At 40.5% G+C, this 13,721-nt stretch overlaps 1 protein-coding gene across 18 annotated transcripts in view; it reads right to left on the bottom strand.

Annotated features, from left to right (window-relative positions):
* Positions 1-13,721, bottom strand: part of OXR1 (oxidation resistance 1) — a 258,863-nt gene that overhangs the window by 128,897 nt on the left and 116,245 nt on the right. For 10 of the 18 annotated variants that reach the window (XM_088178110.1, XM_088178148.1, XM_088178190.1 and 7 more), the window contains 2 exons: positions 8,418-8,583; positions 944-1,140 (listed from right to left, as the gene is read on the bottom strand). In XM_088178110.1, the coding sequence (XP_088034236.1) occupies positions 944-1,140; positions 8,418-8,476 (256 nt within the window). In that variant the 5' untranslated portion in view covers positions 8,477-8,583. The remainder of the gene's footprint in view (positions 1-943; positions 1,141-8,417; positions 8,584-13,721) is intronic. The other 8 variants (XM_014879325.2, XM_088178098.1, XM_088178134.1 and 5 more) reach the window with 2 other exon arrangements.

Below are 13,721 nucleotides of genomic sequence, written 5' to 3'. Positions count from 1 at the left end.
AAACACAATTTTCTTTATCTTTTAGACAAGTTAAAGACATGTAAATAGCTCCTTTGGAGCAGAAGAAGCAATCACATTATACTGCAATAATTCAACAGCTCACAAATTATTGCCAAGCAATAGGACAGGAGGCAATGGGCAGAAATTGATGCACAGGAAGTTCCACGTGAACATGAGGAAGAACTTCTCTCTGTGCAGTGACTGAGCACTAGAACAGGTTGCCCAGAGAGGCTGTGGAGTATCCCTCACTGGAGAGATTAAAGAGCCATCTGGATTCAATCCTGTGCCATGTGCTGTGGGATGAGCCTGCTTGAGCAGGGAGATCAGACCAGATGACCCACTGTGGTCCCTTCCAGCCTTGCTGAAATGAGTTAAGCACAATCTCAAATTTATTTATGGGGAAGCAGGCTGCAAAACATGTTCCAGAGTGCCTAAGATGGTTTTATAAGAGCCATGGAGATGCTGACATCCCAGATGAAGATCCAGAAAACCAAAATATTCAGGGAAAGGTACCGATAAGCCCCCTAAATAATTCTTCACACTCAGAATACCTCCTCCCTCTCCAAACTGGAAATCCTTTCTAATCAGGAACCTTCTAAACAACCTCTATTGAAATTCCAGTGCAATCCATTGTAAGAATTGCATTTTTCCTAAAGCATTCCTTTCAAAATTGCTTCTATGCTTTTTTTCAATACTTCTTCTTATGGAATTAAAAAAAATAAAATAAAAAAGGAGTAAGAAAGAATTCACGTAAATAAAGCAGGTTAATTCTTTAGAGTAATTTGACATCAGCATTAGGATATGATAATTTCTTGCTTGTTGTAAGTATTTGTCAACTTAGTAGCCAGCCAAGATTAAGCAAAAGAAATAAACCACAAATAAACAGTCAGACCCTGCTTTTGCAGCAAATATAATTGATTTTTTTCTGTGAAAGAAAACTCACCAATGGTGTAATATCTCTTCAAATCACTCCTCCGTGGGTGACGCCTCTGGGTGTTGGTGGTGTTGTCCTGCTCCTCCTCGGAAGCTGCTGTTGGAGTGGCAGGTACAGCTTTGCTGGGCTGAGGTGTCTGAGCTTCAGCTGCCACTGGGTTGCATCCTGGCCCACTAATATCCACCGACTGGGACTTCTTCTTTAATCTAATGGCAATTTAAGACAGCAAAGTACTATTAATCATCATTCTATACCTAGATTATGTGTAGAATAACAGCGATATTCCACTGTTCATTGTACAATAATTTGTGTATGTCACAGCCGAACACGGACCAGCAGTGATAAATGAGGCCTTGCATTAATTTCCCCTTTCAGGTTCTGCTAAATCAGTTACAGCATATCCATCTCCCATGTAGCTGCAAATAGTAAACTGCCCTCAGATCAGATGCAGAGCTGCTTGAAGGATCAGTCCCTAATCTATTCCCAAAATGAGCTGCACACCATTCCCACCCTATCATTAAGTTGCTTGGCTTAAGTTTCCACAGATGAGGGGAGTACAAAGAAATTAAATAATTTGCACAAAGTCACTGAAAGCCTTGAGAGAAAAGAATTGATGTATGATCTTCTGAATTCAGATGTAACTCTACAACTGCATTTCCCATTCTGCAATATTTCAACACATTGTTTCTCAAGAATCCCACTAACTCCAAGTATCCTTTTTGCACTGCAATAGCAGTGGACAAAGAAAAACAAATTCTCTATTCTGCAGAAGAAATTAGTGTTCAATCATTACTGGCATCTGGGTAGTGTATGAATTATTAACCACTATTCTCTGAGCCCAACATCCAACTAGTTTTTTACCCCTCTAATTGCACACACATCCAGACATCACACCACAACCTGTGCACAAATATATTCTCAGACATTGTAAATATCCTTTTTAAAGTGGAGGCAAAGGACATTATCACTCCCAACTCCTCTTCAGACCTAGATATTTTATCAAATTTCTGAGGGAAAGACTTAACTAACTCTAAAATCCTACTTTGGAGTGAGGTGAGTACACCTCCATCAGTGATTCACAGTAGTTCTGATATCTCCACTTTCTCTAGCAATGTAAAATAGAGGTTACTATGCTGCTGAAGTTAATGAATAGAGACAAATTACCTGTTACAATGAAATTCACAGCATACACATTGGATTTTGTCAATACTTTTCTTAAATTAGGTCTCTATAAATGTATATTGCTGACTACATGATTTGATCCTGGAAATGAAAGAGGTTTGTGACATTGCAGTGAGATATTGATTTGAGAGGTAGGGATCAACAACTCTGATACAACAACTCTGAAATTTTGAAGCAAGTGAAGTAAAATGATAAAGTTCTGTAATGCTAGAGGACAATTTTATTAGGCTAACAATTTAATGCTAAGCAGCCCCCTCTTAACTCTGCACTTCCTTACTTTTCAAATATTTTCTCCAGGTATCGGTTGTAATTAAACAGCATGGACTACTCCACTGAGAATGGGATCTGCTAGTTTAAGATATTAACTGATTAAATATTGTCATAATAATAACAACTGCTCTAAATAGATTGGAAAATACACCAGTCATGATCAACCTCTGGAAGATATGCTAATGTATCAATGTGCATGTAGAATATTATGAATGACACTATGAGGGCAAAATAACTATACTCATAGAGAGTATCAATTAGTCCAGGGAAAGGACTAGAAGTTAGAAAATTGACAGTTAGAAATCTACTTCTTTATTCAGTAAAACTACTTTCACTAGAATCTTTTTATAGACTAGTCCAGGGTGTCTTGCATTTGAAGGAGTGGTTCTCAGCTCCAGTGACTGCACAAACAGCTCAGGTTGACAGGGGCATTAATCCCTCCTACATATAGGAAAGGCTGTACTGCATCATCTCAACTAATATCTCTAACAAGTCTATCAATGGATATCTTTCCAGCCTCTGATTCTGGTTTATGGGTCTTTTAACTTAGACACTGCACTTTTGGAGTTACATTTCTTGGTTTTGTCTTTAATTACTCCAGAACTCATTTAAAGTTCTGAGGTAGGCAGCATCCAGCCTTGACAATTTCTGGTTTAACTCTGCACTGTGTTCATGCAGAAACACCAGTAGCTTATTTTAATGACTTATAAGAGTGACATTATGAGTAACAATGAACAACTACTGCTCCACATAAACCAGCTGCCTACATTTGCTCTTGCTGTTCAAAGAGCCCTACAGGTATGGGAAGAACTCGTTACTGTGATAAAATATCTTTACTTGAAGGGTCTTGGTCAATGGACCTGCATATGGAGTCAGTGGAGACACAGCTTGGGATAAACTAACAGCACTACGAGCACTGATACATGTAAAATCAAGAATGGGCAGGGCATCCTCTCTGAGTAAAAATTGTGTGAGAAGAAAAGAAAGCTCTTTTGCTTGAAATTATGTTCCTGAAACTGAGACTTTTTTTGAACACTTATAGCTTTGAGACTCCAGCTGATCAAATATATTTACCCAAAATGAAGGCTGGAATATTTCATTGAATCATTAATAGGGAAACGGTATTCCATCATAATGTTATTCTGCTACATTGTTGAATATACCATCTCTCAGGTGATATAAAATGTCTTTTTAATTCCTTACAACTAGAAACCTTTGAAGATTTAAAGGATGACTTTTGAGAAGACAATCAGTACTTTTTAAGAAGTAATGCTCTGCCTCAGACCACAGCTTTCACTGTGATTGCAGGATATTGCTTCTGTGTTGTGCAAAATAACTGTGGGCAAAGAGGCTACAAAATGTTTAGCACCTCTCCATAATCCCGAGGCCTCCAGATCAATAAGTGTACATATGTCCTGCATTATGCAAGTCTCTGTTCTGCCCCAAAGGAAGACAGCAGGTGAGTGGAAATAAATTTTACAAATTGAAAAATATTGTTATGATTTATATTTTCAGCTGTGTTACGAACACATTTTTCACCACCAAGGCTGTCTGAAGGACAGTCCAATTAATAAAGCTGTCTGAAGGTAGCTAATAAAATAGCTTGCTGCACTGTGGGGAACACCAGATTGTTATTACAAATACACTGTCTATTCTTCTAGCATCACATAGGAATAAAGGGATAATACCTGTCATCTGTGCAGTAAAATTTTCACATGGCCTTTTTCAAGTGACTTATGATTAATGAAAGACTTGGCTGAAATGCCTGTAGCAAATTAATGTCAAAGAAGTTATCTATTCTTGAAATTGAGAATAATTTAAAAGTAAGACTTCCAAAGAAATAAGTATCAAAATTAACAAAGCAGGAGCATGACAGCCAAGCAAGTGCATGTAATATTGTCAAACTGTTCTTGAGAGACCATGGTGACAGTGCTTTTTCTGGCAGGAAAGACAGAAAGATACAGGGTCTGAATTAATCCAGACTGCAATAACAGGGTCAGCTGAGTAGGACACAGGTTCAAGCAAGGACACAATTTCATGGCAATGACTTGGCAAAAACAAACAGTTTACTCTAATGCATCTTCCTTCAGCCCACCTGAACTGTATATTGATACAGCCATGGCTAGAAAATAGTTTGAAAAAACACTGCAGTCTTCGAACTGCATCTTCAGTAGACCACCATGTCTTACAAGTAAGTCTGAGTTCTGCATGCATTTTAAAGCCAAAAGAATGAATTCTCCGTAAGCCTGACCCTTCTCCAACACCCTGCTTTATTGCTAGCTTTGTGTTGCACTCGGTTTTGGGTTTTCTGCTGTTTTTTTTTTTTTTTAATATATATTACAGCTGCACAGTTGGGCTGAAATGATTTATTCTTCTTCAGAAAGGAATCTGAACATGAAATGCCTTGGGATCACATTCCTCATTCTTGCTTTGTTTCAGGCTGCCTGCTTGTAGGAAAATAAATAAAAGATAAAAGAAATACGGTGGCAAATCTTTTTTATATTTTATTCTGCATATTTTGTAGCAGTCTTCACCTAACTTTTCAACAATTGGTAACAGAGGTCTTTCAGTATTGCCTGATATGACACAAAATGTTGCTGCTTGCTGCAGCCTCCCAGCTGACAGCCAGATAATGATGGCTGCAAAGACAGGCTGCACTGGTCAGGCTGGGAAAGGCTTATCTGACAGCAAGGACTAAGTCCTAACTTGACTGAGATCTGAAGTAGAAGGGGCAAAAATTTCCTTTTCTGCAGCTATCCTTAAACCATAGGAACTCCAGGGGAGAGAAAATTATGCAACAAAACTAGAAAAGCTGCATCCTCTGGGACATGTGGAACCCTGAGCTGGTTACTGCTGCTGGCTACTGGCAGCTTCTGTGAATTATGGTTGTGCTCTCCTTGGGATGTTAGAAGAGACAGACACATTCCTAGCAAAAGTGGCTAGTTCAGAGGAGAAGCTATCAGGGAATAGCTCTGAAGGACCAGCTGCTGACAAGTAATCAAGACAACACATCCTAAGGCCAGAGCTGGGGTTACTCACCTGCTGGTGACCAGGTCTGGAGAGGCTGTGTTTCCTTGGAACACAGCTGAGCAGCACCTTGGTTTGACATAACCTGCTCAAACACACATTTGGTGCTCCTGTTTGTGTAGTTCAATTTCACTACTGCTAATAAGCCATTAAACTCCCATTTTCTCCATTTCTATCTCACGGTATCTTCCTAGGACATACACTGCTCATCCCAATAACTCCAGCTGTTGGAAACCTTCTATGCAGTCTTGGTACCTCTAATCTACTGAACAGAGGCATAAAACCCAAACCTGCCTCTCAGCACCCTCTGGTTACCAATCACTGAGGGTTTGTTCATTCAGCCACTCCAGGAGGAATGTGCATCTCCAAGCTGTGTGATGACATCCCTGCAGGCAGATACATGACTAGCTGTTGAACTTGCACTTTATTTCTCTGTCTTTCCTCTGCATACAACTGCAAGGTTTCCTACTGCATCTTAAAAACTACCCAACAGATGCTTTGACCTCCTCCTGCCCAGCTGGCACCCTGAGCTCTCCAGAAGCACTTACCCAGGAATGGGTCACTTTGAACAGTTCCCTACCAGTTCCCTCAAAAAGAAAATGTCATCAGGGGCTTGGTAGGCCATACGTGTAGGAAGTCCTGGGGATAGTGAATTACCTGGAAATTCTGCTGTAGAATTTATGAGCATTAGGATTTAATTCCTGGCATTTGCTATAAAAAACCTATTCCAATCCTAACAAAATCTATGCATTTTTAAAAATATTACAATGTCAAACAGCATTTTTGTAAAGCAGGGTGACAAAAAAATAAGGCACTATTTTCTAAAGAGGTCCTGAAAGCCATTGTGGCTGGCAGTCCAGTTTGAAACAAAAGAGGGGGAGAATAAAAGGAAACATTTAAACCATTTATGATGGAAACAAGCAACCATAAGAAGCATCTCAGGAGCTGGGAATCCGTACAATTAGGTCTTTGCAAATTTCTAACTGCAACAAAAATTTGGAGGAAAGCCTAGCTCATTCTTATCTACTGAATACAAAATCCCCCTCTCTGTGCCCCTTGTGACTATTGCACAGATTTTACTACACAGTTAATAGGAAAGGCAAAACCTTTCATTTGACAAGTGATGTTTACTCCTCAGATATATATTTAGTATTTTTGAATGCTCTGAAGAGCTGGTTATGAATTTAATTTCTTTATAGCAAGAAATGTGATTCAAACTGATGTCAACAACCAGTTTTTACCTGATTTTGGGAAAAAAACAAACAAGTAAACCAGGTAAACTTCTGTTTTAAACCCAACACTGCAAAGGTCTGACAGCTTAAACACAGGAGAAGGCCTAACCCCTCATGTCTGCACAGACAGCTCCCAAGACATTTATTTTATTCTCCTGTGGACACACGGCTTGTTCCCCACAGTCAGGACAGAAATCTGCATTTGCACATGGTTGGGGCATTTTTTGGCTGCTTTGGCATTTCAGAGGGATCAAGTAAAAGGCTTGTGGTCTGCAGGTGGGCTCCACTTACAGCCCAACACTTCTGTGTGCCTGCAGCATGAGGCAATGCCATGGAGGGATAGAAAATATTTTGTTTAATGCTCTTGAATACGACCTGGTTATGGCTCCGGCCATCCCCTCCCAAAAGGAAGATAGCAGAATTAGACTGGCACAGAAAAAAACACCTGTGGTGATGATGAGCTGGTTCCTCATGGTGCAAGACGAAACAGACTGTGGGAAGGAATTACCAGCAGGGAAACAGCCCAGGGATCTCTACAGCCATCAGCAATCAGAAAGGGGGAGGCAAATGGTTTTACACCGATGGAAATTGCAGAAGAACCAAAGGAAGGCAAGAAACATGTTTGGAGCAAACAGAGCTAAGTACTTCTTTGAATGGTATACATAATTGCACAACAGAAATAATTGTATAGACAAGGAGGATCACTTGGTACAGAAAAGAAAGACACGAGTCAGGCAGAAAGCATCCATCAGAGGCTATGAAGCATGCAGGTAGTTCAGCAAACATATTCCTTGAGCCAAGGATTGCTGGAAGGTGGAGGTTTTTCACAAGGAAAGAGTCACTCAGTACATGCTCCATCTTTTGTATTATTACTAATTATCCACTGCCAAGTACTGTAGGCAACCGAGTGCAACAAACCTGCAATTCAAATCTGAATTGGCCATTATGAATTGCAGAGGAAAAGAAACCAAACGCCACATAGCAAACTAGAATATAGGACAGCGCTAAATCAATGTCTCACAGTAAACAAACAAAAACCTGCAGAAAAGCCCTTCAGTCTGTTCCTTAATGTGTTGATCATGCAGTAAAGTTTTCAGAAAATGCAAGCAGCATATGAGATCATTCGACGGCACAGAGCAAACACAACGTGATCTTCACATGGGGGGCGATAGGAAAGGATTGGGAATGAATCCACACCCACACAGCCCACACAGCAATTGAGAGTGGCAGGTATGTATTAACAATGTAACATTGAGCCCAGCTTCAGCAAAGAAAACATTGCAGGCATGAGAGCTATGTAAAAAATAAATAGAGGCATTTCAACATTGTTTTTGCTTTATACTCCTGACATTATGTATTTGAGCAAGTAGAGGAAGAATACAAAACACCCTTTTTCATTCCTTTATACGCATTCCCAAAAATTACCTTGCAAAGACACGGCAATTGTTAATCGTCAGAGTACCAGAAAGCAAATCAAAACCACCCTCTCTCCACATCCTAGTCATCCTTATGGAACTGGCCACAGCACATGCACATAGGAAAACTGCCACCATCCCTCACTCTATAGCAAAGGACAATGTCAAACCAGAAGTTTTGACCAGGCTTCAGGGAGAAGATGAATAGTGTCTAAATAATTGAAAAATAGGGGTTTTTTTTTTGCTGTGTGGAACAGGCAACCCACACCCTTTTAACAAGATTTATAGACAAAGCTGGAACTTCATGGGTTTCAAGGGCACATCACAGAATAAAGACTTACAAAAATAAACACAAACCTTGTGATTATTCCTGGGAGCATGACAGCACTGCTACAGGTAAACCCTTGGAGGATCATTTACAGAAGACATATAGATTGGTTGCTGCCAGGTTAGATCCATGAATTCCAAGCGGGAGAATCCAGAATCCACTTGTGGTTCAAGTGTGACAAGACATTCTCACTGCCTGGGAGAGAAGTGTTAGTGAGTCCACGGGCAAAGGAGTCAAAGTGCTCTCCACACCACACATGGGCCTGGAGATGTACATCCAGGAGGATGAGGCATGGCAGGAGTAGGGAGAATGGTGATGATGATGATGATGATGATGGAAGAGAGGAAAATGGCAGCGATCACGCTAAATACATAATGCAACTCAAATAGTCATAGCATATACAATTCATTCTTCTTCTCCTGCCTAATCCTTTGTAAGGATTAACAGCTCACGATCATATGGCTTCTCCAAGGCTGTATAATATTTTATAGCTGCTTTACGTGGTGGAAATAATATGCTCTGCTACTAAGGTTTGTGTTTTGTCAGGGATGAGAATTTCTTGATCTGTTCTTTCAGAATTTTGAGAGGGTGGGTTGCAATGCTGTACTATTTGCTGACAGATATCTTGATTCTGGACATGTTTTAGAAGAGATGTGTAAAGTAAATTACTATTTTGAATCTCACTATTTTGTTAATAGCTGCTATACTGTTATTTAAATAACTCCCACTAGTTCCATTTTCACAAAAGCTCTTCCAGTGCATTATGCAAATCTACTTCAGTACAATTTTCATGGGTCTTGAAATTTCCAGCTCTATCATATTCAGCAAAGAAAAATTTTGCATAATGGTTGAAAAGTGATAATGATTTCTATTTCATTCTTATTTGTCTCAATAATGTTGCAGGAATATATCTATTGCAGCTTTATTTATAAGGATAGATTCAAACTATCCAGACTATTTTAAGGTTTTATCTCTAAGGAAAGTCATTACTTCACCTGATTAGAAGTTCTTGAAAGTTGCTTTATTATAGGCTATGCAACCAGCACCCAGATCCTACTCCCCTGAAAATGACTGTGAGATTGTCACACATCCTGTATTGTGAAGGATCACATTCTACATTACCATCTTCTCTCCCATACACTGAGTTGAGAGTTTTCAAGGGCCATTGTATCCAGTGGTCTGGGAGATATAAGGTATACTCTTAGACATACAGAATACCTTGCTTACAGTGAAGCCATACAAACTCACAATATTTTTCCATGTAATTAGGCTTGTCATAGTATCAATTATTTTCTGTGCTAGCTGCAAGTAGTTTATACATCAACAAAGCTGTTTAATCCACGGACTTTAGGCAATTGCATTTATATTTCTGATTCCAACCCTTTGCTTGGCTGTTTTCTGAGTTGTTTACAAGTCAGCTGCAATATCCCCAGGCACTTAATGTTCCCGAGATTTCTGTGCTATATGCGATCATAATATGCATACATTTATGTAGTCAAATTTGGAAGCAAAAGGGCTTTTTAACTTCTCAAAGAGATGGCAGAGCAGGTTGAAAGTTACACTGCTCTTACAGTACCACAGATTTGTGTGTTCTAGTTCTACCATCTCAACGAATAATCATCGGCACAGCAGGCAACCACAGCCCAGGTTCAAATAACATGCTGTGGATATGCTTGTCATAAGATATGGAAACGTAAATCTGCATATTCTTCTGCCTTGCCCAGTAGATCATATAGCTTGAAAAAACTTTAAGACTTCTTTTGAAATACGGAACTAATTTATACATCATTATGACCTCTATTCCATAAGATAGAAATGGGATAAGACATTCTGATTTCATCACTGAAAATTTAGTGATGTATAAAGGCATTTTGTGAAAGGGGAATTGATAACAAACCATCAGTGATGGAGATCCAGCCAGCAACATCTGAGCCCAGGCAGACACAAGAGCCCTGAGGCTGCAGTGCCCCCAGGCAAGTGAGGACCTTTAGGTCTGGCCTTCCCCCTGCAGCCGGGCATCCTGCACTGCCTCCTGACAGCCCCTGCCTTGTTACCAGGGGCTGCTTGGCAGCTGGAACGCCAGCCCTGGGGCCAGAGGTGCAGCAAGCCAGAGTCCTCAGTGAGAGCAATAAGACATGCTGCAGAATGTAAAGACCATGCTCTGCGAGCTGCCAACAAACCACAGGGCTGAGGAGGGGAGCCAGTCCAGGGCAGCAGTAGCACAATCTCACAAGAAATCATCCAATCTCTCCTCATGATCCTCTCCAAATGGAACATCATCTTCCTTGAGCCACAAGATTTACCCTTGTACTGAGGTTAAAGTGCCTTTTGGGCAAAGTCTCTATAGGGAGGCTAAAACAGCTAGAATTTCTCCTTGCCAGGAACATAAACTGATTCTCAGAGCGTTCTGCAGGATATAATTTTATCAGGTAGATCTCTGCGGAGACACCTAACTTGTCAAAGGCAAGTTAGAGACTAGGCAAAATGAGAAATCTTTCCTCATCATTGCCAAAGCAGAATTGAATTTTTGCCTTCCAACTTATGCATAATTCAAGTATTTTGAATAATAAGTAGCCTTTTAGCATTTTAGTGAAATGTGCAGAAAACATATAGACAGGATAAAATGAGCTTTATATTGGCTGGCTTTTTTGAATATTTGATCTATACACCATATCCTCCACTGAAAACATGTTAATTTTAGCTCTGTTTTCTTGAGGGAGTTTTGCCAGGTACTGGCCGCACAGGTTTTAAAAATTCTTATCTTGTTCTTTGGGCATTTGTTATTCATAAATCAGGTTAGCCTATACTAGATGGGAAGATCTTCAAAGATACAGGAATATTTTATACTTATGACAAAATGATCCTCCTACTCTTCTGTCAGGAGACCCTCCTGCTCTAAGCATTTGAGCTCTGATTAACTCCAGCCAGTTTTCTCTTTTCACCCAGGGTCTTTAACTTGGCCAAACTTTTCCAGCAGAGCTCCCAGAATGGCCCAGGGGGCTGAGTGGGGATGCCAGCCCATGCTCTGTTCATTCAGCACTGCAGCTGCACAGTAGATAGAGATCCAGAGCCCTGGTAAGGGCCCACTAGATGCAAATAGAAAATGGGAAGTCTGTTAATGGCACCTACTGAGAAAATGCTATCTTGGGCATATGTTTTCATTTCTTGTCAGCCTAAGAAGTAAGAAATGTCCCTTGATAAGCTGACTAATAACAGGTTGTACTGAGAATCTATATATAAAGGAGAAACATAGTTCAGAACAGATAGGTTGTGAAATACTGCTTACTTATTTAAAAACAAATGGGAAACCCACACAACTATTTTGTTTCTCGGTTTTGTGGAAGTAGGAGGAACATTTTCAACAACTTTTTACTTTGTGTTCACAAGCGTATAAAGGTTGTAAAGACATTTTTTAATGCCTTCACCCTCCAGGCACAGCCCACAATGATGGTGATACAGCCCTTGGCTGCAGAAGGGTCTGTGCAGCAGGGGAAGCTCTGCTGCACCAGGCAGCAGGAGCCACAGGAGGCACAGAAGCTGCAGGAGTGGGAACCAGGGCATGAGCGTGCCCAGGAGAGAATGAAGTGGCTCAAGCAGGCATAAACATGTGCTTGCTTTGCATGTGCAATGATCGAAGCATATCACTGGCTGCCAGAAGCCACTGAAGATATAGCTAGCCATGATTCATTTGGATTTTCCCCATTTACTGAAAAGAAGGCACTTCTAGACTGCAGAAAACATTGTCATCACCAGATCTCCAGCTGGGGCTGTGTCTGTGCACTGTGCCAGGGCTGTGGCTGCTGGGGGTGGCACAGGTGTCTGTCTCACCTCATCTTCAAGCAGGCAGGGTAGACATTCCACTTACAGCCATCACAGAAAAAATAAATATGTCCTCCAGTACTTACATAATTCAGATTTATATAAATATGTAAGATTCTTTAGAAGGTGTATATTTTCAAAAATCTACTTTAAAAAAATATTTAAGCACACCAAAAGACATTTTTCAGACTTTCCTGAAAAGAAATCTATACCTTGTTTCTATTCCATATAGTAATAGTTTAGGAAAGGATACATTGGGAAAGGATATAGCCTAAGAAAGGAAGGTACTCTTGTATTTTATAAGTTATACAGTTCTTTTTGTTATCTACAGATAGAAGGCTTCATTTTGAATTTGTGTGTTTAATAAACCCAACTTGACATAATGTACTGCAGTAATGAAGTTTGTCAGCATTTTTGCAGAAACTGAACTTTCTTCTGACAAATGTTTCCAGTCAATTAAATTACAATAGAGAGCAGCACGATGTAAGTGTGTTACTGCTAAGTCTTTAATAAACCAGTTGTGCCTTCGTGAGTCTCTCCCAGCTTCCTGACAGGGGTACTGAGTCCATGGCATCCTTAGGTCCCTGCCTGATGCTGAGGCCACCAGCAAGGTGGTTCAGCTGTCTCCATCCCGGGAAGGAGGTGACCATTAGTGCACCCCACGGCTAATCAAGGGATACCACCCAAGCTTTTTAACATGTGCAACATAAATTTCCAGCTTTCAATTCTAACGTCAATGGTAAAAAGAAAGCTCTGACTTGCAGGAGGTTAAGGTACCTGGGCTCTTCTCAGCATCCTACTCTGGCAGAATTACATTTCTTGAACCAGCTGTAGAGGCAGATCACAGCTTGCCAAAGACCATTTGGCTCAGTAGAAAATGCACGTGCTAAAGTTCAAGAGCAGACAGCTTGCATCCTTCTGTGGATGCAACCCACTACACCACAAAAGCTCTTAAACATTGAAACACTGATTATGCTGCATTTAGAAGCCTTGTAAGAAATTGCATTAATAAACATGAAGTAGTTGATGCCTGAGAGGCAAGAAAGTGCCCAGGATGATACAACCCTGTTCAGATTCTTGACTTAAGGCACCAATCTTGGAAAGCAAAACATTTCAGTGTAACACCAAAGAAAAACTACCCCTCTCAGCTTTTCCCTTCCTTTTTTTTAGGACACATCTTGCCTCTGTGTTCCTGTGCTTCAATGAACTCCCTTGGGTCAGCAGTGTTTGAGCTGCTGTGTCTTCAGTAACAGCACTCTCTGTCAGGAGCGTGGGGAGGATTTTTGGGACCACAGCCCCTGGGCTTGCACACTGCAATGAGCACAAGTGCTTTATTCTTTCCTTCCCAGAGATTTACACAGGAGCTGCTTGACATTTAGGAACAGTTACAGCTACAGTCTTGGTGGATGGAGCAGGAAGGAACATGCTCCTAGAGGGGCAGTTCTCACAAAGCCTGCAGTGACATTGCAACAGGTTAAAATGAGATGACCAAGCTTTATCCACAGATTGGAGAT

This window comes from Sturnus vulgaris, chromosome 1 (assembly GCF_052056855.1).
Source record: "Sturnus vulgaris isolate bStuVul1 chromosome 1, bStuVul1.hap1, whole genome shotgun sequence".
Lineage (NCBI taxonomy): Eukaryota > Metazoa > Chordata > Aves > Passeriformes > Sturnidae > Sturnus > Sturnus vulgaris.
This window is presented reverse-complemented; position numbering and strand designations above follow the sequence as displayed.